Genomic DNA, 26,073 nt, shown 5'->3' on the forward strand with positions numbered 1-26,073 from the left:
AAGGTAAAGGACAGATGACGCGACGGAACGGACTATAAATGGTTGTCTATGATATCTGCAATTTGGAGTCAGACATCGATCCAGAGCCCTAATTTTGAAGAGGTGTGCAACGCTGGCTCCCCAGGCCTTATGACTGGAAGCGGACCTCGACTGGCCATCGGGACTTCGTTCTAATCGTCAGACTCTGATACAATATGAAAGGGGTATGAATGTGGAGTGAGTGGGGTTTACATTGTAATCAATAAAAGTATTTAGAATATTATATACCAACACTGTGTCTGGCATCAGACTGCTCCCCCATCCTATAGGGAGGCCTCTATCAGGACCAAACAATTTTGCCTTGATGCCTGTTCCTACAGGTCAGCAAGGCTCAGGAGTAAAGGATCCATAAAACAGGGAAGGACTAGAAATCAAAAGAGGCTGGAGAGGGCCAAGGGGAAAATGGAATCTCGGTCTGTGGCACATTCCTACAACCCCCATCATTCCCAACATAAACAAACATAGAAATGGATCCGTGAAGGTTTCTGGGTTTCCAGCACCTTCAGAATAAGTCTCTAGCTCCATCTTAGTCGGATGTGGGACTGACTCTGACTGTCCTCAGGTCAAAGCCTTGGATCCAGAAGTGCCCGCTCCAAAATCCATGGTGTTGTAATCAGGGAATGATGTCTGCTCAATCAACAGAGGTGTGCAGCCTGCAGAAAACTCAGCCTCAGACTCCATTCCACAATCCTGATAATCCAAGCAAACAGCTTGTGCCAAAGAAGATGGCCCAGGGGCAGCTCACTCTGTCAGAGCTGAGGAACTAGATATCGAAGAATTATACTGGATTGTTTTGGAGTTTACACAGTACCAGGCTGCAGGAAAGGGACATGGGCAGATACTTCTGCTTCAGTTTATTAAGCTTGCACCAAAAATAAATCCTCACTGGGACTTCGGGTTTTCTCTTGTGACTCCTGATGAGCGGCTGTCCAGCTGAGCGAACTCTGGCCCTGGCACATGGATATTAAAATGGCCCTACCTCCCAGAGGTGGTGAGGCTGTTTGCAAAACATACAGTGATCCTCAGATGGAAAGCACTCTCTCAGAGCATGTCTTCACTATGGGGGTAAGTCGACCTATACTATTCCAGCTACTCAGTGCCGAGTGACATTACAACTAGATCCAACAAGTATATCTGTGTGCTGCACAAGGCCCTTTCCCCAACCTTACCTGAGCTCTGCCAGTTGCTCTGAAAGGCCACGTCTGTCCCGCTCCACAGCCCCTAGTCGCACCTCCAGTGCTGCCTTCTCACGCACCAGGGCTTCCTTTTCTCTGGATACTTTAGCCAGTGCATCTCCACGGTGACTTGACTCCAGCCGTGTTTTCTCCAAGTCAGTGCTGGATGACTCCTCCTGGCGACACATCTGAAAATGGGGGGAAAGGAGGAAATGAGCTCCTACTACTAGCCAAGGTACTCTCCAGAACTCATCAGCTTCACTCTTGAGCTAGCCAGAGGAGAAGGCTGAAGGACTGAGATAATCTCCCTTCATGGTGTCACTCTGCACTGATGTACCAGGAGACAACCAGGCCTGAAAATGACAATTTGGAAATGATGTCTGTGTCCATATTGGGTTGCTTGGGATAGTACTATAGCTCTGGTCCCTGGGTGCATGGGGCCCCAGTAATGCGTGAGTGTTGTGGGAATGTGGAATTGATCAGTGCTACGCTCAGCTGATGTGGCAACTCATGGTATTGGACGCCATCAGGTAGTCGAGGGACACATCGACTATTTAGAACACATCACCAGACATCGACAATACCAGGAGAGATGAGCTGGAGTGCCATTGAGAAGTGAAGTCAGGAAAGTAACTGAAATACTTCTGTGATGGATTGTATTTATCTACCCTAAATTCTCAATTACTGAGGGACAATCTACACTCATTGCTATATTTGCTTTCCATAATCTACTCTTAGCCCTGGTCTACACTATGAGTTTAGGTCGAATTTAGCAGCATTAGATCGATTTAACCCTGTACCCGTCCACACGACGAAGCCATTTTTGTCGACTTAAAGTGCTCTTAAAATTGATTTCTGTACTCCTCCCCGACGAGGGGATTAGCGCTGAAATCGACCTTGCTGGGTCGAATTTGGGGAAGTGTGGACGCAATTCAATGGTATTGGCCTCTGGGAGCTATCCCAGTGTGTTCCATTGTGACCGCTCTGGACAGCACTCTCAACTCAGATGCACTGGCCAGGTAGACAGGAAAAGCCCCGCGAACTTTTGAATTTCATTTCCTGTTTGGCCAGCGTGGCAAGCTCAGAGGTGACCGTGCAGATCTCATCAGCAGAGGTGACCATGGAGTCCCAGAATTGGAAATTGGCTTACAGGGAATTAAAATCAACAAAGGGGGCGGATTTGCATCAAGGAGAAACACACACAACTGTCACACCGAAGCTTGGCCAGTCATGAAACTGGTTTTCAAAGCCTCTGTGATGCACAGCGTGCCTTCTAATCGCAAACAGCCTAGTCAGCAAACAGTGCTAGCGAGATTTTAAACGTCCAAAGGCACATTCTACCACCATTCTGCACTTGTTCAGCCTATAGTTGAACTGCTCCTTACTATTGTCCAGGCTTCATGAGCCATGGGAGCAAGGGGTAGGCTGGGGTAGGTGCGACCGTGCAGTGCCGCTGGCTGGGAGAGCAGCCTAAGGCAAAAGCCTCCAGCTCGCATGATATTCCACGCAGGACTGAATCTCCATTAGACGAAACTGGAAGAGAATGACCTGGAGTCACTCCCATTTATGTCCAGGCGCCCCCGACCGACCTCACCGAGGCTGGCCAGGAGCACCCATGTCTGCCCAGGTGCCCCTGACCGACCTCACCGAGGTCGGCCAGGAGCACCCAGGAGATGACAACGACGGCTAGCAGTTGTACTGCATTGTCTGCTGCCGCGAAGGCAAGGAGCTGCTGCTGTGTAGCAGCAGCACCCAGGAGACGTACGGTGACGGTGAGCTGAGTGGGCTCCATGCTTGCCGTGGTATGTCGTCTGCATGGGTAACCCAGGAAAAAAGGTGAGAAACGATTGTTTGCCGTTGCTTTCACGGAGGGAGGGGGGCCTGATGACATGTACCCAAAACCACCCGCAACAATGTTTTTGCCCCATCAGGCATTGGGAGCTCAACCCAGAATTCCAATGGGCAGTGGAGACTGCGGGAACTGTGGGATAGCTACCCACAGTGCAACGCTCCGAAAGTCGACACTAGCCTCAGTACTGTGGATGCACTCCACCGACTTCATGCGCTTAGTGGGGGGACACACAATCAACTGTATAAAATCAATTTCTAAAAAATCGACTTCTATAAAATCGACCTAATTTCACAGTGTAGACATACCCTTAGTATAACCTCTTATGAGTGATGTGCCCAAATATTTGGATGCTAATACTTTTAACTGTATCACTGAATTTATTAACCCTAATTTGTTATTGCAGATTATGTATTATATGTATTTATGACTTTTAAATCAGACTTTATACTTTTGGATAATTTAAGCCTTATACCCAGAAGTACAGACACTCTTTCCTTAACCTGTATATTAGACAATTCTAACATTAGCTCAGGCACTACCAACACATAGGGCAAAGGCTGCCTAAGTGTTTCCATGCAAAGATCCTGTATTAAACTTTCCAAAGCTTTCACCTTTCAAACTGAAATCTTTTGAGAGTCCTGGTCGAAGTATGCCCAAAGGTGACTTTTTGAAAAGTTTGAGCAAAGACAGTTTAGGCATTTGTGAGACCAACGAGAGTAATAAATAAATATGCTTTCCCATTCTTAAAAAATGACAATTTGATCCCACTTTTCTTTTAAGTGACTGGGTGTAAATAGCTTAGATTTGGCAGGAAAACAGCTCTTGTGGATGAGAAGTGTCTTCCAGCACTCTGTGAAAATCAGTTTGATGTGGCCAAGATATGAAAGTGGGGAGATGGTAGACTGCAAACGTGCCTGCACCAACAAGGCTTTTGATTTATAACATAGTCCTGTCCATAAGTGCTGCACAGATCAGATTCCTCCTACACATTTCCAACAGACAGCCAAGCTTGGACACTAATTCAAGCTATTTAGCTTTTCTTTCATCATAGCACCCCAGCTGGGTATTTGTCAAACAAAGCATAGTACACAAAACCTCAGATTATCAAACAAAGAAAAGGCCTTAAAATGAAATAAGATAACAAACCTATCCTATATTATAATACCCAAAATTAGTATAGCAGATTATGAAACAATCAAACAAGTGAAGACAAATTCCACATTCTACTCCATTGACACATGATGCTCACAAATTTTCTTTTTGATAAACTAAACTAAAATTAGTTCAGTGTCAGTTTAAATTGTCTGTTTGTTGATTTCTCTCTTCTCTTCTTCCTCAGGGCTTGAGGAAGGGCTCCCACGTAATCAAAGTTGTGTTACCACCTTTCCTAAAAGTTTACCGGTGAATTTTGAAAACAGGTACATCTGATGCTCCATTTCCACCTGTAACAGGGCATGATGGCCCTTTAAGGCTGGCTACAGCTCTGCTCTGTTACAACCCAGAATAAATGGAATCTTGGGAGCAGTAGGCTTTCCAGCAAAGAATGCTGGAAAATTAGACTTTTTATAAGGTTCTCTCACTTCAGTAAAGGAATGATGAGGGAGGGAGCAAGATTTGCTGTGGATCTCTCTTTGGACATGGACAGAAGCAGAAGTTCGAGGCCTCTCCAGGCAAAAGACCTGCAAGTGGCTTTAGAAGAATTCTGTCCAAGGAGCTTAGGAGGAGGCCCCACAGACAGCTGGGTAAAGTACACTGAGGAGTAGGAGTTTCCCTTGAGACCCAGGCCTGGGGAAGTTGAGGGTTGGTGGTAGAGTGAAGCAAGTAGCCTTGGGGAAAAGAAACTGGGAGGGTTTGGGGTTGGACTTGACTTTAGCAAAGCTTTTGATATGGTCTCCCACAGTATCCTTGCCAGCAAGTTAAAAAAGTATGGATTGGATGAATGGAGTACAAAGATAGATAGAAAGCTGGCTAGATCATCAGGCTCAACGGGTAGCAATCAATGGCTCGATGTTTAGTTGGCAGCCGGTATCAAGCGAAGTCCCCCAGGGGTTGGTCCTGGGGCCGGTTTTATTCAACATCTTCATTAATGATCTGGATGATGGGATGGATTGCACCCTCAGCAAGTTCACGGATGACATCAAGTGGGGAGGAGAGGTAGATATGCTGGAGGGTAAGGATAGGGTCCAGAGTGACCTAGACAAATTGGGGGATTGGGCCAAAAGAAATCTGATGAGGTTCAACAAAGACAAGTGCAGAGTAGAGAATTGCCAGCAGATCGAGGGAAATGATTATTCCCCTCTATTCAGTACTGGTGAGGCCACATCTGGAGTATTGCGTCCAGTTTTGGGTCCCCCACTACAGAAAGGATGTGGACAAATTGGAGAGAGTCCAGTGGAGGGCAACGAAAATGGTTAGGGGGCCGGGGCACATGACTTAAGAGGAGAGGCTGAGGGAACTGAGCTTATTTAGTCTGCAGAAGAGAAGAGTGAGGGGGGATTTGATAGCAGCCTTCAACCACCTGAAGGGGGGTTCCAAAGAGGATGGAGCTAGATTGTTCTCAGTGGAGGCAGATGACAGAACAAGGAGCAATGGGCTCAAGTTGCAGTGGGGGAGGTTTAGGTTGGATATTAGGAAAAACTATTTCACTAGGAGGGTGGTGAAGCACTGGAATGGGTTCCCTAGGGAGGTGGTGGAATCTCCATCCTTAGAGGTTTTTAAAGCCTGGCTTGACAAAGCCCTGGCTGGGATGATTTAGTTGGGGTTGGTCCTGCTTTGAGCAGGGGGTTGGACTAGATGACCTCCTGAGATCTCTTCCAATCCTAATCGTCTATGGTTCTATGAAATGGGGTGGCTCAGCTTGCAGCCAGTGGGGTGAGGGTGCTGATGGGATAGGAGGAAGGCATGGCCTAGGAGACATGTTGCTGAAGACAGGACAGGGAGAAGGTAAGAGGATTTGTGAGAATGAGGTTAGGAAGGGGAGAACTGGATGAGGACAAGTGAGGAGTGGATCCAGAAGACGAGTGAAGGAAGCCTGGTGGTGGCTGGAGAGTAGTTAGCAGAGACAGAGGACAAGGTGTAAATGACAAGTCATTTATAACAGGCAACAAGATAAGCATTCAGTTATAGCAAGTAATCAAGGCAGGGTACCCCGAAGGAACTAACTAATAAGTCAAGACACGAGGCAGCAGTATCATCCTGGTCAGCTTGGAGTGAGTAACAAAGGTTGCTTAAGGCCAGCTACCCTTGGCATGGAGGCTCTTCTAGAAAGCATGGGCATTTATAAATCATTCCCAGGAGCTGCAGGCAGGGGAAGTGAGGAGCAAGGGCCCATGGGATTCAGAGGGCCAAAATAATCTGTAGGAACACAAGAATTGCCAGAGTGGATCAGACCAATGGTCCAACCAGGCCACTATCCTATCTATCTCTGACACTGACCAATACCAGCTGCTTCAGAGAAAGGGGCAAGACACACCAAAGAAAAGTGCATGAATCCCCGCCCATAGGATAATCCCCCCAGGGGACTGTCCTCCAAATCCAGAACTGTTAGAGACTGGCTTCAGCCCCAATGCAAGCAGATTTATAGCCCTTCCATTTCCTTTCTTAGTAGTTACTATTCTAACTCTCAATATTTTGGTCACCCATATAAATGTCCTCTCTGTATCCTGCTAAGTCCTTGGCCTCAGTGGTGGCATCCTGTGGCAATGGAGTTCCGTACTCTAAATACACGCTGTATGAAAAAGCATTTCCTTTTATCAATTTACCATTGTCTCATTTCATTGAATCTGCCCTTGTTCTTGAGTTAGGAGTCAGGGTGACTAAATCTCCCTTCTCTAGACCATTCGGTATTTTATATATTCTTATGATGTCTCCTCCCTAATGTAAACAATGCCAATCTTCTCAACGGCTCTTTATAGGAGTTTTTCCAGGCCCCTAACTGCTCTCACCATTACCTCTTTCAGAGCCCCCTCTAATTGTGCAATATCCTTTTGAAATGGGGTGACCAGTACTGCATACATTATTTAGTGGAGGCCGGATTGCTGATTTATACAAGGGCATTACATTTTCCATATTTTCTATTCCATTCCTTATGCTTCCTGACATTTTGGACCTAGTACAGAACCTTGCATTCCACTACCCTAGTGTCATGAGACTGCGAAGCTGCTCAAGCCAGCCCATGGGGAAATCCCCTAACAAGAGCTGGTCAGGACTTTTTCATCAGAAAATGCAGATTCGTTGGGTGCAGGGATGAAATGGGCCCCTATTGCAATACACAACATTTCCCAGTGAGTTCTCCTTGGGGCAATGACAGGTGCAGTGGTAGTGCTAGAAGAATGGCAGGACTGGGTCCTATTCCATGGTTTGTCATAGGCCTGCAATCTTCAGCCTCAGATTCCTATAGCATGGGGCTAGTGTCCCTCCCTCTCAGGGAGGTTGTGAGGCTGAACTCACTAATATTTATGAAGTGTTTCGGGTTCCTGGGGTGGAAAGTGACCGTCTTCACCATATGCACTATACTCTCCATTGGACAATTCAACTCCCAAGAAAACATGGAGAGTCATCGCAAACCCCACCCTTCACCATCAGTCTGAGACATGCCCAGTAGGAAATGCACAAGAGTCATGTGAACTCTGACCCTGTATTGTTTCCAACAGCACTGGATGTCTTAGTGCTGAAGGTGTTCTAAAACCCAACAGCACCATGCCCAGCCTCAGCACCACAGTGCTGGTGCTGTCAGATTCCTGTGGAGGACAGGGGGGTCTCTCTCACCTGACTCATCACCTCATGGGTCTCTTTTCTCTCATCTCTCAGCACACCCAACTCTGCCTGCAGTTCCTCCTGCACCTCCTTAGCTTTCTGCAGCAACTGCTCCAGAAGGGTTTTCTCTGCACAGAGCTCCTCATTTGCTCTTTCGGACAGGCTCAGCTCCTCCTGCACAGAGGCTGTTGCTCTCTGCATGTCCTTCACTTTGCTTGACAAAGCCTGATTCTCCTGCTCCAACTACAGTCAAGGAAAAAAACAAAAAAGTAAATCAAGGAGCAGAGAACACAGACATACTCTTTTTGGGGCCTCTGCCCTGGGCAGAGAACACTGTGCCATGTCCACACTCAGTCAGCCCCAGTATTCCCTGGAGAAGCTTGAAGGAGACCTCACCAAGGTAAACCCAACTCTTGGAGACCTCTACTCACCTGCAGGACAAGTTGATTCAACTGCATTTTATCCAAAGCTAGAGCCTCATTAATGCCACTCATCTTCTCAGCCACATCATGCAGGTCAGCGGTTTCTGCCTTCAGTTTATTCTGAACCCCTGTCAACTCAGCAATTGACTGTTCTGCCTAGCAGGGCAAAGAAGAAAGGAAGGAGATGAAAACAAAACCCCTCAAAGGCTTTCCTTGCTTTAACCCAAGGATCGCCTTTTCCATACCAAACCTCTGACATCAGCTGTGTCTCCAAGACAGTCCTCCTCCCTCATTCCCAAAGTGCATCCCTCTCACCATACACACCCCTAATCCTCTAGGAATTCCTCTTTCCCTCTAGTCGGGGTCCCAATCCTCTCTCAGCCATCCCTCTATGCACATGAAGGCTTAACTCCCTGAAGTGTTTTTCTGGCTTGATTCTGGTGTCCCCTTATGGGAGATAACACTATCTAGCCTTTTCATACTGCAGGGAGCAGTGTATGGTGAGCCTGCTATTTGAACTCGCTCTTGAAATAACAAGCTGGGCTTGATGCTGCCTGGGAATAACAGATGAGCCCGTACCCTCTCCAGTGCCATGGCAAGCTCATGTTTCTCTTGCTTCATCAACTCCCCATCAAGGTGAGATTTCTCCAGCGCCTCCCTCCTGGCAACCAACTCGCTCTTTAACAATGAATGCTTTGCTTCAAGTGCAGCTAAAGCCTTCTGACTGAGAGGAGGGGAGGGAGACAGACAGAGAGATTGACACACAAACACACACACACACAATGGTGGAAGGTGGGAGAGAGAGGAGAGAAGCTTTTAGATTTAAAGGCATTATCATTTCAAAATCCTAGGCAACAAGAAGACATGTCCAAATGACTCCTATCCCAGACCCGCTGTTTCCCAGCCAATTCCATCAGCCCTTCTAGGTCTCAGGGTCCAAGGACATTGTTGGCTTGAGCCATTCATCCTCTGTCTCTGCTGTGGTGAGAGGCCCTGGAAGTGGCCAGCTGTGCAATGCTGGACATGGAAATGTTCCTCACCTCAGTGGGATTACCTTGATTTTAGAATTCATAACATTATCCAGCCATGCTATTGACTGTCTGACCTTCTTCAGTTACAAATTCCACAAGCTGAATACATGTTGCCTAAAGGAGCTCTGAGCACTTCAGAGGATGGTAGGAGCTAGCTCAAAAATAGAGCTCCATTCCCACCCCTACAGTTCAGTGAACAGATGTCAACGAGCTTTGCAAACCACATAGGACATAAATTAAATTTATCTACCCAAAGAGATACTATTTCCTCTCATTCAGATACCAAAATATCCCCAACAAACCATAAGATACCAACTTTGAAACAACTTAAACCTAAGTAAATACCAAAAAAGTAAATTAATAACATTTAAAAAGAGAATCCTACCCCAAGCAGAGTTTTTATCCTGAAAAATAAAAGTGCCAGAGGTCCCATGAAGTCTGCTAGAGATTTTGTTATTGCTATTGATTTTATGTGGAAGGCACTTGGGCCATATTTTTAAAAGTGGTCCCTAAAGATGCAGATAGGTGTTCTTGAAAGTCCCCCTAGGCACCAAGGTGCCTAACTCCCATTTAAGTCAATAGTAGTAAGATGCCTAGGCTCTTCTGAAATCCCACCAGGCATCTTTAGGCATGTAATTACCTTTAAAAACCTGACCTTCAGATACTACAGTGATGGGCAGTGGTATAAAAGCCTTATGCAACTTGATGTTGTCAAGTGAAGCTGCTATGAAATAAAACCACATTATTCCCTTTCCCTCTTCCATGGAGACAGTTCAAAGAAGAGCTACATGAATGATTTGTGGTCTGAAAAAATAATTTACAGTGAGAGACTAGAAGTTCAATCTAATTCATTTATCAAAAAGGGTATGTTAAGAAGCTATTCAATAAGCCTGTAAGTGACTACACCACGGAAGCTATCAGATATTAGAGGGTTCTTCCGTCTAGCACTCAAAGGCAGAACAAAGTCCAATGACTGGAAGCTGAAGTCAGTAAAATTCAAAGTGGAAATGAGCAAACGTTTAACAGTGAGGGTAATTAGCCTCTGGAACACATTGCCAAGGGATGTGGTAAATTCTCCATCACTTGAAATCTTTAAAGTATGATTAGATGGCTTACTATAAGAGATACTCTAATTAAATTACAAGTTAATGCGTTAAATGCAGGAAATACTGAGTGAAATTCTATAGCTTAAGCTATGCAGAAGGTTGCACTAGTTGATCACAATGGTCCTTCCTGGTCCTTACATCTATAAATAACAGCTTACTTGATAGAAAGCCTTGAAGGAGGCAAGTTGAGTTTAACAGCTATTACAAAGTTGTGGTCATGACTCCATAGTTGATCACATTGGGTTTATAAAGAATAATCAAACCTGATTGCTTGTTTGAACAGAATTATAACACTAATGAGAGGAATGTAGACGTGATCCAAACAATCTGTGGGGCCACTGGAGAATCAAGGTGTTAAAGGAGCACTCAAGGAAAACAAGGCCGTTGCAGAGAAGCTAAATGAATTTTTTGCATCAGTCTTCACTGCCAAAGACGTGAGGGAGATTCCCACACCTGAGCCATTCTTTTTACGTGACATATCTGAAAACTGTCCCAGGTTGACATGTAACTAGAGGAGGTTTTGGAACAAACAGTAGTAAGTCACCAGGACCAGATGGTATTCACCCAAGAGTTCTGAAGGAACTCAAATGTGAAACTGCAGAATTGCTAACTGTGGCATGTAACCTATCACTTATGTCAACTTCTCTACCAAATGACTGGAGGGTTGCCAATATAACATCAATTTTTAAAAAAGGCTCCAGAGGAAATCCTGGCAATTACAGATGAGTAATCCTAACTTCAGTATCCGGGAAACTGATTGAAACTCTAGCAAAGAACAGAATTATCAGATACACAGACGAAAACAATATGTTGGGGAAGAGTCAAAAAGCTTTTGCAGATGGAAATCATGACTCACCAACCTATTGAAAATGTTTGAGGGAGTCAACAAGCATGTGGACAAGGGTGATCCAAGTGATATAGCGAATATGGACTTTCAGAAAGCTTTTGACAAGGTCCCTCACCAAAGGCTCTTAAACAAAGTAAGCAGTCATAGGATAGGAGGAAAGGTCCTCTCATGGATCAGTAACTGATTAAAAGATAGGAAACAAAGGATAGGAATAAATGGTCAGTTTTCACAGTGGAGAGAGACATATAAGAGGTTCCATCAAGGATCTGTACTGGGACCTGTGCTGTTCAACATATTCATAAATGAACTGGAAAAGGGAGTAAACAGTGAGGTGGTAAAATCTGAAGATGACACAAAATTATTCAAGATAGTTAAGTCCAAAGCTGACTGCGAAGAATTACAAGGGGAAGTCAGTAAACCAGGTGACTGGGCAACAAAATGGCAGATGAAATTCAGTGTTGATAAGCGCAAAATAATCTACACTGGAAAACATAATCCCAACTATACATACAAAATGGCGGGATCTAAATTATCTGTTACCACTCAAGAAAGAAATCATAGAGTCATTGTGGATAGTTCTCTGAAAACATCCACTCAATGTGCAGCAGCAGTCAAAAAATGCTAACAGAATGTTAGGAACCATCAGGAAAGCGAGAGACTCAAATATCATAATGCCACTATATAAATCCATGGTACACCCACACATTGAATACCGTGTACAATTCTGGTCGTCCCATCTCAAAAAAAGATATATTAGAATTGGAAAAGAAACAAAAAGGGCAATAAAATGATTAGAGGTATGGAACAGCTTCCATAAAAAAAGGAGATTAAAAAGACCAGGACTGTTCACCTTAGAAAAGAGACGACTAAGTGGGGGATATGATAGAAGTCTATAAAATTATGGATGGAGAAAAAGTGTTATTTACCCTTTCATCTATCAGAAGAACCAGAGTAACCCAATGAAATAAATAGGCAGAAAGTTTAAAATTAACATAAGGAAGTACTTCTTCACACAACACACAGTAAACCTGTGGAACTCATTGCCAGGGGATGTTGTGGAAGTCAAAATTATAACTGGTTTTAAAAAAATTTACTAAGTTCATGAAGGATAGGTCCATAAATGACTATTAGCCAAGCTGGTCAGGGACACAACCCCATGCCCTGAGTGTTCCTCAATCTCTGAGTGCCAGAAGCTGGGACTGGATGACGGGATGGATCACTCAATAACTGCCCTGTTCAGTTCATTCTTTCTGATGCACCTGGCACTGGCCACTGTCAGAAGACAGGATACTGGGCTAGATGGACCATTGATCTGGCCCAGTATGGCCATTCTTATAATCTACAGATCAATAATGAAAGTATTTGATACTGTGTCTCAGAATCTTCACTGAAAAAATGAGTTCTAATTGGCTTGCACAGAAACAATGTAATAAACACTAAAAACTGTCCTTGGGAAGAGATCTAGTGGGATGCCTCAAGCATTGAGGTTAAGTACCAGTATAATGGGGGCAGTGCAATTTTGGGAGTCAGGGAGGGAACCCTTCTGGATTGATAGCATGCTCAAGATGGTCCCTGGGAGGAAATCTTAGTGCCCTTAATCGAGGATCAGCAGGGATTAAATAAATATTTGTTCAGAGGGTGAGCCTTGATAACCTCCAGATTAGCTTGATGACACTGCTTGGAGGGCACGGGGGGACTTATGAGCAGCACAACAGTTCACAAGTAAGGACAACCGCCTCGAGATCTGGGAATGGGCAGTCCTCTCTACATGTGATATAACTGCTGCTGTTAAAGACCACAAGGAAACAGTGGGTCTAAGAACTGAGACAGGGCCAGGCAGCTATTATGGGTTTTATTTGGTTTGTTCTGCTAACAGGCTGATAGCTGGGGAAAGGATAGCTCAGTGGTTTGAGCATTGGCCTGCTAAACCCAGGGTTGTGAGCTCAATCCTTGAGGAAGCCATTTACGGATCTGGGGCAAAACTCTGTCTGGGGATGGGTCCTGCTTTGAGCAGTGGGTTGGACTAGATGACTTCCTGAGGTCCCTTCCAACCCTGATAGTCTATGAGAAATACCATGCCTAGAAAGAGAGATGTTTACTCAGCAAGAGCATTTGGTATATCTGAGACTGGGGGTGAATCCAGCCTTGTTTAAATTATTAATGGCTGGGGGAGAGGGCAAACCACCCCTCAATGAAGTCACAGCTGACTCCAATGGAGAGAGTTCTTAATACCATCATGGACAATGAAATAATGCAAAGGGGGTCAATGAAAATCAATGTGGAAAGAAAAGAATAAGAGTTCTGCATATGCTTGAAAGCTTGTCTTTCTCACCAACAGAAGTTGGTCCAATAAAAGATATTACCTCACCCACAGTGTCTCTCTAGAGAGAAAAATAAGACATTCCTTTTAGGAAATATAGGCTAATATACAACAGGGAAATGATCAATAGGATGCAAAAATCTGGGAAGCAGGAACACCAAAAACAGATCTAGTTAGACAGAAGTTTGCAACCTGATGTGGCTGCAAAAAAGCCAAAATAGAATTGGGTATGACCGGGTATAGGCCCCTCACTGGCCAAGAAGGGGTTAAGGAATAGTTATTGGATAAGGAGGCCCCTCTCCTTAGCCCTTGTGAGCATGCTCGGACTGGAGGCAGGGCTAAAAAGCCAGCCAGGCAGCTCAGGCTAGGCCTGACCAGCCAGGGCGGAGGATGTAACTTGGGAGCTCCCGGAGAGAATCAGGGTGGAGCCTGCCTCGGGTCAGCAAGCAGTCGAGACTCAGAGCTGGTGCCAGGGATGAGGGCTGGGGCCCCCAAAGGTGATGTTACCCAGAGCCAGGCAGTGATTAGATGGGATGCAGACTGGAGTAGGAAGTGGCCCAGGGAAGCTGATGGGCCAGGTGAGCAGCCAAGTCGGCCCACAGGACCCTGGGTCCGAACCCAATGTAGTAGGGTGGTCCTGGGTTCCCCTACTCCCACTCGAGTGGTGACTACTAAATGGGGCTGCCGCCACCTGACTGGTCGCCACTAGGCAAGGCTACCACCATCTTGGACTATAACCATTAAGCAGGGGACTCCTGCATCACCCTCCCGATCGCAGGCTGTATACACAGGCATAACGTCCCAAAGCAGAGGCAGCTCCTCCAAATGCCTCTGCTTCCACCAGGAACACTGCTCCCACTTACGGGCTTCCATTCAATGACCAATGGAGGAGACAAGTGGGAAGGATTGATTAATGAGGAAATATTCAGCTCTTTTCATAAGTAGGGCTTGTCTCAGTGCCCACAGACTATGAGCTTACGTGTGCAGGGGAGAAGAACTAGAGACCTCTATAAATGTTTGCAAGGGGTTGATGTGGAAGAGTGAGAGGAGTTATTTATTGTGCTCCAGGGGACAGAACTGCACTTACTTGCATGCTGTCCCTTAACACATGGCACAAATTCTTTCAAAATGTGTAAGTCCATAAGACTTGTCTCTGCTATGATGTCTACAGAACTCTGCCAGCTGGTATAGCTGGCAAGTTACACTGTGCACACAGCTACTGTGCATAACAACATGCTTCTATTATTTTTACTTCTCCTCCCTCTCACCTATTTGTTTCATCCTCCTGTTTATTATTACCCTAGATTATACACTTTCTAGGGCAGGGACTGTCACGTTGCTAGGCATGGTATGCCTGTGTAATTAAATAGACCCCAATTCTGACTGGTCTTCCAGTCACTTCCATAATACTATGCTTATTACTAATCAAATAAAGAAAGGGAAGATTCAGATTGAATATCAGGGAAACTTCTTGAGCATGTTAGCGCCTTTGCAATGAGAGCCTCATCTTGTGGATCATTTAAAATTACTCTGGACAAAACACCTGAAAATGTACTGTATGGAACAATGCCACACTGTGCAGAAAAGGAATAGGTGATTACAAACTTATTCCTCTTGGTCTGAAAATTCTCACTTTGTTCAGACCAGACATGATTTTTTTTAAAGGTTTGGTCTGGTTGTTTTCTTCAGTTATACTGTATTGAAAACTTAACATCTTTCCAAATTTTTAAGAGTGTCTAGCTTTGCTTTGGAAGCCATAACACAAAGGTCTGACTCTTACAAGTTCTACAATTCTCAGGCACTCAGGCATCCATAAGAACTAATACTTGAGTAGCTTTGAAAAAATACCACTAAAAAACAAACCAACTTTATTAAAAGGTTTAGTTGAAAATTGAATGGTTGTGGTAGCTATTGCAGAAGAGAACTGAGTATGAATCAAAGGGTGCTGCAAAAATCAAGATATGTACTGACTCGTTCTGTAGAGATTACAGTTGCCAAAAGAATCTGTAGCACAGTGTGGAGCTTTTAATATATTATGGAGATTATACTCAAGGATAAAAAAGTGTAACTTTAGAAACAAAGGAAGACTGATCTCTCTCGGAGAGTCCTATGAAGATTTCAACATAGAGAGTATGGAATATTTATATAATTTTATATAACAATATTTTTCTTATCTTGAACTTGTCCTGTAGCCCTAAATACTGCACTAAATTGTTTCAAAGTAAAATATTAGGCTTTTTTGGTAAAATGTGAAAACAAGGACATTCTCACAAGAACTGTTGCTAATGCACCTGTGAGTATGATTGCATAAACTTACCAAAAACCAAGTGCATTAAAGTTCAGAATTTAAATACCCAAAGTTGGAAATTCTCAGTTAAGGTTTCAGCTCAGACCTTAAACTCTGCCACTCCACCACCACCACTACCTGTCTGTCCTCTGGAAATAGACTAGAGAGCCAATGTCACCTCATGTTCCCAACATTAGCCTGACACTGCTGTCCTCCCTCCACAGACTGGTTGGAGGCTGCTGTTCTGACTTTAGCTCTACCTCCACCCACTTTACCCACGTGTTACATGATAGATCAACGGACTGGAATCAGGGGAGGATTTGGATTATTTAGTAGGATTAATCTATTATAATCTATTATCCACCAGCTGTCATCAATACGGTTGAGCACAAGGTCATGCAAATTAGGACGCTGGCTGGGACAGTTGGTGGCATCCGAGTGGTTCTGCTCTTTTCAAACAGATCCAGTGAGGCAGTGCATTATTGAACAGGAAGGAATGGCCGAACCACTGAAGTTGCACTACACGTGTCACTCTGCAGTGTGGACTGCACCAGCCGGGCCAGATGTAACCTAGGTCTATTGATTTGGATATCATATAGTGCCTGTCTCAGTGATATCCAAGTGTAGCATAAAAATCCAGAACAAAAGGGCTGTTTCTCTCATTCTTCTGGGCAAAGGAATGTAACTTGGTCCATGCAGGACTGTTTAACACTTGGTAGTGCCAACACTTGTACAAAGCCAAGGACAGCAAGATACAAAGGAACTGATTCTCTAGTGGCTTACACTAGTTTTTCATGGGTGTAACTCCACTGACTTTAGGGGAATTACTTTTGATTAACAATGGAGTGAGAGAAAAGAACCGGGCCCTGCAGGTTCCCACAAGTTGTCCCAAAAGCCCAGCACTGCAGCAACCACTTGTTTTGCCTAGCACAAGCTGGCTGAGATGGGTGAGCTCAGGGAAAAGAGAGCAAAAATCAGGAGTAATCTCTGCAAGGAAGAACCATTTTCATTTGGTCTACACTACGGGTTTAGGTCGACTTTAGCAGCGTTAAACCGAATTAAGCCTGGACACGTCCACACAATGAGGCCCTTTCTTTCAACTTAAAGGGCCCTTTAAACCGGTTTCTTTACACCACCTCCGACGAGGGGATTAGCGATAAAACCGGCCTTTGCGGGTCGGAATTGCGGTAGTGTGGATGGAATTCGATGTTATTGGCCTCCGGGAGCTATCCCACAGTGCTTCATTGTGACCGCTCTGGACAGCGCTCTCAACTCAGATGCACTGACCAGGTAGACAGGAAAAGACCCGCGAAGGTTTGAATTTCATTTCCTGTTTGCCCAGCGTGGAGAGCACAGGTGACCACGCAGAGCTCATCAGCACAGGTAACCGTCATGGAGTCCTCCCAGGATCGCAAAAGAGCTCCAGCATGGACCGAACGGGAGGTACGAGATCTGCTCGCCATATGGGGAGATGAAGCAGTGATATCTGAACTCCGTAGCAGTAAAAGAAATGGAAAAGTATTAGAAAAGATCTCCAAGGCCATGAAGGACCGAGGCCATAACAGGGACACACAGCAGTGCCGCGTGAAAATTAAGGAGCTACGGCAAGCCTACCACAAAGCCAGAGAAGCAAACGGAAGGTCCGGGGCAGAGCCGCAAACTTGCCGCTACTACGCGGAGCTGCATGCGATCCTAGGCGGTGCAGCCACCACTACCCCAACCGTGTGCTATGACTCTCTCACTGGAGAAACACACAGGGAAGACGGTTCGGGGAACGAGGAAGATGACGATGGAGGTACTGTAGGTAGCTCACAGCAGCAAGGAAGCGGAGAAACCGGTTTCCCCAACAGCCAGGATATGTTTGTGACCCTGGACCTGGAACCAGTAACCCCCGAACTCACCCAAGACCCTCAGGGCACACAGGAGACCTCTGGTGAGTGTAACTTTGTAAATATTTGTAAACATTACAAAAAAAAAGCAAGCAAGTCTGTTAACGTGTATGGGGATGGAGCGGAAATCCTCCAGGGACATCTCCAGAAAGCTCTCCTGGTTGAAATGGGGTGATTTTATTAAGGGGGACATTCAGAGGCGCCCGTTCCTGCTCTTCTGACCAGAAATGTTCCCCGCTGTTAACCACGCGGTGGGGGGGAGGGGTGAAGTGATCATCCCAGAGAATCGTGTGTGTGTGTGGGGGGGTGGTTTACTTGTGTTTGTGCCGCATGTTAACCGGGAAACCGCAGCCCCCTCCTTTTACATTGAAACCCCATTTTAAATGGACAACCCAATTCATCCTTGATATGGGAAATGCGCTGCTGTTTGCAACCTTTCCCGCATGTTAAGAAGGTTAAAAAAGCCAAAACACTGTGGCCTACAATGGCTGCCTGCAAGCCGAAATATGCGACCTTGTAATGAAAGAGTGTACCCATTGTTCCCTAAAATGTGTCTTTTTTAACCACCTCTCCCTTCTCCTCCACCAGCTGCAAATGTTTCTCCTTCGCAGAGGCTCGTGAACATTAGAAAGAGAAAACGTAAGACGAGGGACGAGATGTTCACGGAGCTGCAGATGTCCGCCCAGGCTGATAGAGCACAGCAGAATGCGTGGAGGCAGTCAATGTCGGAGATGAGAAAAGCCCAATATGAACGAGAGGAGAGGTGGCGGGCTGAATCGCGGGAAGAACAGAGCAAGTGGCGGGCTGAAGACGATAGGTGGCGTCAGCTTGCAGACAGACGGCAAGAGGCAATGCTCCGTCTGCTGGAGCATCAAAGTGATATGCTCGAGCGTATGGTTGAGTTGCAGGAAAGGCAGCAGGAGCAGAGACCGCCGCTACAGCCCCTGTGTAACCAACAGCCCTCCTCCCCAAGTTCCATAGCCTCCTCACCAAGACGCCCAAGAACACGGTGGGGGGGCCTCCGTCCACCCAGTCACTCCACCCCAGATGATCGCCCAAGCATCAGAAGGCTGGCCTTCAATAAGAGTTAAAGTTTTAAAATGCAGTGTGTCCTTTTCCATCCCTCCTCCCCCACCCATCCCAGGCTACCTTGGCAATTATCCCCCTACCTCTGTAAGGAACTAATAAAGAATGCATGAATGTGAAAAAACAATGACTTTATTGCCTCTGCAAGCAGGAGGGGAGGAGAGGGTGGGGTGGGGTGGTTGGTTTACAGGGAAGTAGAGTGAACCGGGACGGGGGGGGCGGGGGGGGGTGGAGGGTTCATCAAGGAGAAACAAACAGAAGTTTCACACAGTAGCCTGGCCAGTCACAAAACTCGTTTTCAAAGCTTCTCTGATGCGCACCGCGCCCTGCTGTGCTCCTCTAACCGCCCTGGTGTCTGGCTGCGCGTAATCAGCGGCCAGGCGAGTTGCCTCAACCTCCCACCCCGCCATAAAGGTCTCCCCCTTACTCTCACAGATATTGTGGAGCGCACAGCAAGCAGCAATAACAATGGGGATATTCTTTTCGCTGAGGTCTGAGCGAGTCAGTAAGCTGCGCCAGCGCGCTTTTAAACGTCCAAATGCACATTCCACCACCATTCGGCACTTGCTCAGCCTGTAGTTGAACAGGTCCTGACTCCTGTCCAGGCTGCCTGTGTACGGCTTCATGAGCCATGGCATTAAGGGGTAGGCTGGGTCCCCAAGGATCACGATAGGCATTTCAACATCCCCAATGGTCACTTTCTGGTCCGGGAAGAAAGTCCCTTCCTCCAGCTTTCGAAACAGAGCAGAGTTCCTGAAGACGCGAGCATCATGTACCTTTCCCGGCCATCCCACGTTGATGTTGGTGAAACGTCCCTTGTGATCCACCAGGGCTTGCAGCAGCATTGAAAAGTACCCCTTGCGGTTTACGTAGTCGGTGGCTTGGTGCTCCGGTGACAAGATAGGGATATGGGTTCCGTCTATGGCCCCGCCACAGTTTGGGAATCCCATTTCAGCAAAACCATCCACTATTGACTGCACGTTGCCCAGAGTCACTACCCTTGATATCACCAGGTCTTTCATTGCCCTGGCAAATTGGATCACAGCAGCCCCCACCGTAGATTTGCCCACTCCAAATTGATTCCCGACTGACCGGTAGCTGTCTGGCGTTGCAAGCTTCCACAGGGCTATCGCCACTCGCTTCTCAACTGTGAGGGCGGCTCTCATCTTGGTATCCTGGCGTTTCAGGGCAGGGGAAAGCAAGTCACAAAGTTCCATGAAAGTGGCCTTACGCATGCGAAAGTTTCGCAGCCACTGGGAATCGTCCCATACCTGCAGCACGATGCGATCCCACCAGTCTGTGCTTGTTTCCCGGGCCCAGAATCGGCGTTCCACGGTATCAACCTGCCCCAGTGACACCATGATTTCCACATTGCTGGGGCCTGTGCCTTGTGAGAGGTCTATGGCCATGTCAATTTCCTCATCACTCTCGTCGCCGCGCTGCAATCGCCTCCTTCTCCTGGTCCATCAGATACTACTTTCGCGCCTTTTTTCTGACCAGGCGCCATAGCTAGCACTGGGATCATGGAGCCCGCTCAGATCACCGCGGCAATTATGAGCACTATGAACACCACGCGCATTGTCCTGGAGTATATGCAGAGCCAGAACATGCCAAGGCGAAACCCGGACCAGGCGAGGAGGGCGGGAGGGAGGGAGGGCCGAGTGACGACATGGCGTACAGGTACAGGAACAGGGAGAAACACAAACAACTGTCACACAGAATGGTCCCCCCAAAGATTAAACTGGAAACCCTGGGCTTAGCAGGCCGTTGATTTCACGGAGGAAGGGGAAGCAAATGAACACAGAACAAATCTATTTTTTACATCTTAAGGTGGCAGCCGACGCTGCAGCATGAGTGACAGCCATACCAGTACGATGACGATGGGTACCAATCATAATATACCATCATCTGCCAAAAGGCAAGGGGCTGCTGCTGTGTAGCAATGCAGCCCCACGTCTGCCAGCCCCACGTCCGCCAGCACCCAGCATCGCCCTCGGCCTCTTCTGGGTGCTTAGCAGACAATATTGGGCAATTGGCAGAAAATAGTATATTACGACTGGTAACCGTCATCATCAAAACAGTAGCATGTCTGCCCAGGTGGCCATGATTGACAGCCATACCAGTATGACGACGACGGGTACCAGTCATAATATACCATCGCCTGCAAGGGGCTGGTGCAATGCAGCCCTACGGCTGCCAGCCCCACAGCTATCACTCATGCTACACCGTCTACCGCCAAAAGGCAGTTAGCAGCTGCTGCTGTGTAGCAATGCAGTCCCACGTCTGCCGGCACCCAGAGGACATATGGTGACGGTGAGCTCAGCTGAGCTGAGCGGGCTCCATGCTTGCCGTGGTATGTTGTCTGCACAGGTAACCCAGGTAAAAAGGCGCGAATCTATTGTCTGCCGTTGCTGTGACGAGGGGGGAGGGGCCTGACGACATGTACCCAGAACCGCCCGCGACACTGTTTTGCATCATCCGGGCATTGGGATCTCAACCTAGAATTCAAAGAAAAGGCGCGAACCGCTTCTCGGCTCGAGCTGTGGCGCAAACGTAGTATCTGACGGCCTAGGGGAAGGAGGGAGGGGGGCCGAGTGACGACATGGCGTACAGGCACAGGGAATTAAAATAAAGAACGGTGGCTGTGCATCAGGGAGAGACACAAACAACTGTCACAGACTGGTCCCCCCCAAAGATTAAACTGAAAACCCTGGGTTTAGCAGGCCCTTGATTTGATGGAGGGAGGGGGAAGCAAATGAATACAGAGCAAATCTATTTTTTTACATCTTAAGACGACGGTGCAGCGTGACTGATAGCCCTCGGCATCTTTCTGGGTGCTTGGCAGCAAATACGGGGCGGTGTATGACGATGGTCTTCAGGCCTATTGCACGAGCTGCTGCTCAGGGAAGACTCTGCTAACGTGCGATGACCCGACTTGTAATAGGCCGGCTAACAGTCGTAATACACCATTTACTGCCAAAAGGCAAGCCCCACGGCTGCCAGCACCCAGATCGCCAATGAAGGCTACCAGTCTACTGCACCGTCTACCGCCAAAAGGCAGTTAGCAGCTGCTGCTGTGTAGCAATGCAGTCCCACGTCTGCCGGCACCCAGAGGACATATGGTGACGGTGAGCTCAGCTGAGCTGAGCGGGCTCCATGCTTGCCGTGGTATGTTGTCTGCACAGGTAACCCAGGTAAAAAGGCGCGAATCTATTGTCTGCCGTTGCTGTGACGGGGGAGGGAGGGGCCTGACGACATGTACCCAGAACCGCCCGCGACACTGTTTTGCATCATCCGGGCATTGGGATCTCAACCCAGAATTCCAAGGGGCGGCAGAGACTGCGGGAACTGTGGGATAGCTGTGGGATAGCTACCCATAGTGCAATGCTCCGGAAGTCGACGCTAGCCTCGTACTGTGGACGCGGTCCGTCGACTAGAGCACCTAGAGCATTTTATTGTGTGGACACACACAATCGGCTGTATACAACCGATTTCAATAAAACCGGCTTCTATAAATTCGAACTAATTTCGTAGTGTAGACATACCCTCAGTCAGTAAGCAAAGACTGAAAAGAGTTAGGCCAGCAGCGATGACCAAGTAAAAACCCTGCCCTCCAAGGACCAAGAGTGGAATGATGGGAAGAGGCCTCTTAGATATTAGATTAGCAATAATCTAATATCGTGGAAATAAAAGCCACCAATTGCACTAACCATCCTAACTCAATCCCATATTCCCTTTCCTGGTGCTTCCCTTCAGCTCCTAGCTTCCACTTCTTCCATACCTGTGCAGTCACTCATCACTTCCACTCCAGCACTCAGCCACCAATCCCAGCATGCTCCCACAGTGCCCCAACCCCTTGCCCTATGGAGGGATGACAGAAGAGCTCACAGGCGCTCCCTCTCCCGAAGGATCCTCTCCATCTCCAGCTGTTGCTCCTCCTTCTCCCCTTGAGCCAAATCTTCCTTCAGTTGTAGCTCAGTGTTGCTTCGGCGCAATCGCCAGGCCTCCTGCTCAGACACCTCCAGTTGTTGCTGCAGCTCTTCCCTGGCCTTCTCCAGGTTCATACGGTCACTGCAAAGAGGCAGGGCCCAGTCAGCAGAATGAGGAGAATCTAGCATGAGCAGACCCCATCCGCACCAGTGGGGAGGGGTTTGAAGTGCTTGCTGCATGTGAACCTCTTTTCCTCTCTGGCAGCTGAGATGGAAGAAAAGGGGCTGGGGAGGCTGTTGCTCTCACTCAGTGGGAAGCAGTGCTCAGCAGAGGGCCTCTCCACAACCTGGGGATGCAGGATGCACCTAGGGAGCTTAATTTAGGGGTGGCAGAGGTTGGACTGGACACACACTATACTCGGGCAGCTCTCCAATTTCCTCAGGCAGCCTGGACATGGCGTGGTGGCTAGGAACATTAATTGCTAGTGACAGGGAAAGAGTAACCTGAGAAGCAGAGCCAGACTTACTATGGAACAGGAGCGTTCTTAGCCCCCAACACTCTGCTACTGAAGTCCCTATACGATGTGGAGGGAGGACATAGGGCTGACCTGCTGAGAGTTTCCACCAGGGACTGGAGGTGCTGCGTCTGGCTGGTGAGTGTCTTGCAGTTCTCTTCCAGCTGCTGGAGCCTCTGCCTCAGCATCTTGCATTCCTCTTCCTGCTGCCTTTGCTGATGTTGCAGAGAATGGACAGAGTCTTGGCTGTCTGAAAGCTGCTCCCTTAGGGCCTGCCAGGGGAAGAGGCAGAATGAGTGCATGAGCAGAATGGGGCTGAGAAGATGGGCCCAGGTGGACCAGCTAGGAGGAGGTCAACAGTTAGGCCTGAGGGCAACAGCAGCTGAAGAGTGTAGAGATAGTTCAAATATGAGTCAGCTGGGAGAGTCAGGAGAGGAGCAGATCATCTGAGGGCAAAAGATGTGATCCAGTGTGGGAGGGTGCTCAGGTGGAAGGGGGAATTACAGAGAAAGTGGGGACAGAGAAAAGGCAGTCTCAGTGTGGAGAGAAGGATGGCTGGAGGGCAGAAGTAAGTGGAAGGGGAAAGGCTGGATGAGACATAGACATTTGAGAGAGTGGGCTGGCAGTGGGGTTGGGGAAATTGCTGCCAGTGTAAAGAGAGTCCTGCACCAGATCCCTCTCACCTGTACTGCCTGGCACCTCCTTGACAATGCTTTGTGCACCAGAACAAGGGCCCTTTCCATGTCACTGGAACTCAGCAGGGAGGAGAGGTTGCTGGATTCAGGATGCTGGGAGCTCTCAACCCATGAGATGCTGACTGCGTTGTCAGTATCGTCTAGCACTGCCTGAAACCCCAGACCAAGCTGTTACTCCTTCCCTCCTACCACTCACTCTCATTTACCTATTTCTCCCTCCTCCTCCATGCCATCCTTCAGTCAGAGGTTACAGGCTGTCTGACTTAAGGCAATAGGGAAGATTGGTTCTGGTGGCCATGACCTCCTGCATTTCAGGTATGGGTGATTCCAGAATAATGCAGAACAGGAGAAAAACCATAGGGCAGGAATGGATGTTATGTTTGTACTCCCTCTATTCTAGGCCTTCTGGGGGCTTACTTTAACCAGTGCTCAGTTTCTTTTTGGCCCTCAGGCACCATTTCTGCCTCCTTTAAGGCTTCTTTATGCAGTCAAAGTGATATAAAAAGCTTTAATGTAACAGAATCAGGCCTCTAGTGACCAATAGCCATGAAAAGTAGTATTAAAACTCCCCAGAGGAGAAAGCAGCTGATGAATTCTGAAGAATATGATAATAGAAGAGCAACTGATCATAATTCCTCTGAAACAGTAGCATGAAAGGAGCAAGAATTGGCCAAAGAAGCTTCATGAGGGTCTATGCAAAGATCTGAGGTTAAAATTCCTGTCCTCGGAATGGAGAAAGGGAGGCAACCTAAGAGGAACAGTCCGTCAACTAAAGAATGAGTTAATGTTACCAGCACATGCAAAGGAAACATGGAGGATTTATACAGATGTGCAGGGAAAGAAGAATTACTCATCAGCACATCAGATTGACTGAAAAATACAAGTGAAAAGACATTTAAACTTAAATGGATTAAATGAACAAACAGACAGAACAATGATGACTCGCCTCTCACATCATGCATGTGGACCATGCAGCTAAAACTAAGGTTGCCCAGTTAAAGGTCACAATCAGGAAAGGAAGTCCAGGAGGCATGTGGGTAAGGAACCCCAAACAGACAGAACTTCTAAGATTTTGTCAAAGTGTCTTGGGCAGACAGCCAGGGAGCTAGTAACAAAGGGCTCTGGAAGTACCAGAAAAAGAGTGGTGTGTTACAGAGTCCCTGTGAGCAGACCAGACCCAACTTCCCTGTGTCAGAGCAGGTGGGCCCAATGAAAAAGGGAAGGGCTACACCTGGGGCTATAAAGACCTGTTAGAGGGCAGGACAGAGAGGAGTGATTGGGGCAGGCTGTGCCTAGGGAAAGATTCCCCCCGAGGAGTGGAGTTAACTCCTGTGGTAGATCTCTGGAGCAAGGGCCAGGTTCCCAGGAAGGAGCCCTAGAGCTGGTGCTCCAGAAAGGGAGCAGAGTGGGCTGGGACTGGGAAGCTGCAAATAGCAGGATTGTCAGAGATCCCTGGGAGTGGGGTCATGAAGCCCTACCACAACAGGGTAAACAAAGGGACTGTTTGTGTTTGTTTTATTTCCTTATGTTTGTACAATAAATCTTAAAGGAGACTGGGCATGGCAGTATATGCTTGGAAGTTGGGGAGAAGCCCTGCCATGTCACATGGTGTTAAACTTAAGAGCCAGAAGTAGTCAAGCTGCTGACAGAGTGACAGGAGCGGCCATGGTAAACGGGAACACAGTGGGGTTGGGACATGAAATAAGTGCCAGCATCCTGTTTCAGGGCCCACATCTAGGGCTTCTGAGACAGGCTGGGAGGAAGTTCTCTTTCACTTCCTGAATCCTGGAAGGGGCTGCTCAGCTGATCCTGGTAGGGCTGTGGCCCAGAATGAGAGCCAGTTATGTAGTGCTGTATAGGGAGAAGAAAATAATGTCCCTCCTGACCCCTGCAGCAATCAGGCAAGGCCCTGAAGTAGGAGATTTGATTACTCTTATATTGGGATTTCTAACAAGTGTTATTGGTCATAAAAAATAAATAGAGTCACCATATTTGATCTAGTAACCTGCAGTACATTTCCCAGGCAGACTTTGTTGTGTGAAACACCATTTCCTTTCATTTGTTCTATATTCACTGCACCCTAACCTCAGCAAAGGACCCTCCCTTATTCTTCTGCCATGGGACA

The 26,073-nt window shown here is 47.3% G+C and overlaps 1 protein-coding gene across 10 annotated transcripts in view; it reads right to left on the minus strand.

Annotated features, from left to right (window-relative positions):
- The window catches only part of CEP250 (centrosomal protein 250), a 118,935-nt gene that overhangs the window by 54,801 nt on the left and 38,061 nt on the right, over positions 1–26,073 (minus strand). For 9 of the 10 annotated variants that reach the window (XM_034786989.1, XM_034786986.1, XM_034786985.1 and 6 more), the window contains 7 exons: positions 23,937–24,098; positions 23,347–23,525; positions 22,698–22,880; positions 8,823–8,967; positions 8,253–8,399; positions 7,834–8,064; positions 1,209–1,402 (listed from right to left, as the gene is read on the minus strand). In XM_034786989.1, the coding sequence (XP_034642880.1) occupies positions 1,209–1,402; positions 7,834–8,064; positions 8,253–8,399; positions 8,823–8,967; positions 22,698–22,880; positions 23,347–23,525; positions 23,937–24,098 (1,241 nt within the window). The remainder of the gene's footprint in view (positions 1–1,208; positions 1,403–7,833; positions 8,065–8,252; positions 8,400–8,822; positions 8,968–22,697; positions 22,881–23,346; positions 23,526–23,936; positions 24,099–26,073) is intronic. The other variant, XM_034786988.1, reaches the window with a different exon arrangement.

The sequence above is a fragment of the Trachemys scripta genome, chromosome 12, assembly GCF_013100865.1.
Source record: "Trachemys scripta elegans isolate TJP31775 chromosome 12, CAS_Tse_1.0, whole genome shotgun sequence".
Taxonomy (NCBI): Eukaryota; Metazoa; Chordata; order Testudines; family Emydidae; genus Trachemys; species Trachemys scripta.